The sequence below is a fragment of the Tiliqua scincoides genome, chromosome 5 (genome assembly GCF_035046505.1).
Source record: "Tiliqua scincoides isolate rTilSci1 chromosome 5, rTilSci1.hap2, whole genome shotgun sequence".
Classification (NCBI taxonomy): Eukaryota; Metazoa; Chordata; class Lepidosauria; order Squamata; family Scincidae; genus Tiliqua; species Tiliqua scincoides.
In genome coordinates, this window is record NC_089825.1 from 105,032,888 (window position 1) to 105,035,700 (window position 2,813).

A 2,813-nucleotide genomic window follows, 5' to 3' on the forward strand; every position below is an offset into this window, starting at 1 on the left:
AAGCTCAGTAAAATTCATTCATTCATATAAGTTCCATATCTAATTTATTCACTTATGTAAATTCATTCAAATATGAAATGTAAATTGATTCTTTTTTTTTTCTTGGCCCCCAACACAGTGTCAGAGTGATGATGTGGCCCTCCTGCCCAAATGTTTGCCCATCCCTGCTCTATAGAGAAGAGAACCATGAGCTGGGAAACATTTCATCAGAAGTCTGATTTTTCATCTTCACTTCATATTGCAACATGACATGGTCAATAGTTTTGCGTTCAGAATATCATGACAAGAACCTATTCATATTACAGATGCCAATGACTTTTTTGGATTTTGTCATTAAGGATGGTTGGAATCCACATCTACAGCAAAAAAGGAATGATTCTTATCCTTACACAAATTCCTCACCCCCAGTAATTTGGTCAAGGCAGTTTTGATGTCCTTGTTTCTCATGCTGTAGATCAGTGGGTTCAGCAAGGGTGGAATCAGGGAATAGATCATGCTAAAGGCCAAATCTAGATGCGATGGAGCATTGGAGGGGGACCTGAGGTAGGCAATACTTCCACTAACGACAAACATAGAGAAGACAATGAGGTGGGGAAGGCAAGTTGACAGGGCTTTCCTCCTTCCTTGCACAGAGGGCATTCGGAGGACAACAGTGAAGATTCGCACATAGCTTACAATAATGAAAATAGAGCAGCCAAATTCAAAGACAGCCCCAAATGCAGTCACTCCAGATTCAATACGGTGTAAATCAGAGCAAGTCAGCTTCAGTAACTGTGGGACTTCACAGAAAAACTGGTTGACAACATTAGAGCAGAAAGGAGCTGCAAAAGTGCTACTTGTGTGTAAAACTCCAAGGAGAAAACCACTGAGCCATACACCTGCAACCATTTCTAAGCAGGCCTGCTTACTCATCACCATCTCATACTGTAAGGGATTGCAAATGGCCACATACCGATCATATGCCATGACTGTGAGCAGGAAGATATCAGATGTTAAAAAGATGAACAACAAGAGGACCTGAGCAACACATCCAGAGTAAGAAATATGCCTCACGCTTAGGAGGGAATTGACCATGGACTTGGGCACAATGACTGAAATGGAACCAAGGTCAAAGATGGCCAAGTTCATCAAGAAGAAGTACATGGGGGTGTGCAAGCGGTAGTCCAACACCACTACTGAGATGATGAGAAGGTTCCCTGTGACTGTTGCCAGGTACAGTACCAGGAAGAGAAGGGCATGAAGGATCCGCAGCTCCTGAATCTCTGAGAATTCCAGGAGCAGAAACTGTGACACAGAACGGTTATCAATGGGTTGCTCATTTCTGAGATGCATACCGTCTGTGGAAGGAAACAGAAGGATTCCTATTAAAATGATATCACTATACTGTGGTGGGAGAAGCTTTGATGGAATGGTTATTTCTGAATGGCTCCTTTCTCAGAAGCATACTATCTTTGTTAGGAAACCAAAGGAGACCTTTGAAAATGATAGCACTCTGTCTTGGTGGGTGATTCTGTGATGCTTAAGATGTGGATTCTAAATTAGTCTTCTCCCTGTTAAACACAAGAAAACTACCATTGAAAAGGTGCCTCTTAACCTAGTTAGGAAGGTCATATAGCAACCAAAAACAAAATAAATAAACAAAAAAAAACCAGCCATCTTCAGGTAGCAATCCTTCTTGCACTGTAGCTTAACATAATAGCCTCCCAGGTTGCATGTTTTCTTAATATGCAAAGATGACATATTTATTTCCTGGGAGAGAATTCTGGAATGCCCCCACCACCACCACTTTCGAACTGAATTGGTAAAATTCATGAAAGGCATTATGATTTGATACTTCTACCTTTAAAAAAAGTGGATTTCAAATGAAAATGAAAAAAACAGACTCTGGCCTTTTCTACCCACAGCTATGTCATCTCAATATTTGGGGAAGCCCTCCCATTTCCCAAGGAATGCTGAGATTCTCCATTGTTTGGTGCCCTATTCCTTAGTGTGCATTTACAATGTCATGACACTTTTAGTGTCATATGTCTGGTCTACAAAAAAAAGCATACTGTGTTAAAGAACTGCAGGAAAATGCATATTTTTACTAAGGCATCTAAACGGCAAACAACACATAGGTAGAAATCAGAGAGGGCCTGATTTTAGGAGAGGAGTGAATTTGGGTGTAATCTCTGCTGCAGAGCTCTGGAGGAATCAACTGGCAATTGTTAAATGGTACGTGATTGCATTAACCTCCAAGTGAACGCAACAAGTGTGTAAAGGAGGCATTCTCTGATGGGACATGTTAGAATGAAATTGAAAATAAACGTGAGGATATTGTGTGGTCACATGGAAATCTGTGGTTTGGCTGCATTTTGAATACTGTTCTGACTAAACTATCTCATAAAGGATATTGTGGAGTTGGAAAAGATGAAGGAAAGAGCAACAACAATGAACAGGAAGTTACAGCATCTTTCTAATTTGGAAAGGTAAAACAGCCTGGCCCATTTTAATTTATGCCAAAGTGGAATATGAACAATAGAACATTACGCGATGTGTGGAGAAAGTGGATAGAGAGGTCCCCCCTCCCCACTTCTGACTCTCATAACATTAGAACTCAGGGTCATTTAGTGAAATGTACTGGCAGGAGATTCAAGATGGACAAAACCGCATTCCTGAGAGTAAACCACACAGAATACAGTGCAACTTACCTCTGAGTAGACATACACAGGCTTCTGCTCTGACTTGATTCATTTGTGGAAATCACCTTCAGGGATTTGGTGAAAATGGTCACTCATAAGGCTTCTTTTAAAAGGGGATACTGAGTTGGAAGA

The 2,813-nt window shown here is 40.8% G+C and overlaps 1 protein-coding gene across 1 annotated transcript; it reads right to left on the minus strand.

The window, feature by feature from the left end:
• Nucleotides 1–333: 333 nt before the first annotated feature.
• On the minus strand, nucleotides 334–1,332 carry LOC136652888 (olfactory receptor 14J1-like). Its single transcript, XM_066629814.1, has one exon. It carries the CDS (start codon nucleotides 1,330–1,332, stop codon nucleotides 334–336), a length of 999 nt encoding a protein of 332 aa, XP_066485911.1.
• Between the last annotated feature and the right edge of the window lie 1,481 nt (nucleotides 1,333–2,813).

Bases quoted from the DNA above. Each gene is read 5' to 3' on its own strand.
- LOC136652888 (XM_066629814.1), bottom strand. From the start codon at position 1,332: ATGCATCTCAGAAATGAGCAACCCATTGATAACCGTTCTGTGTCACAG.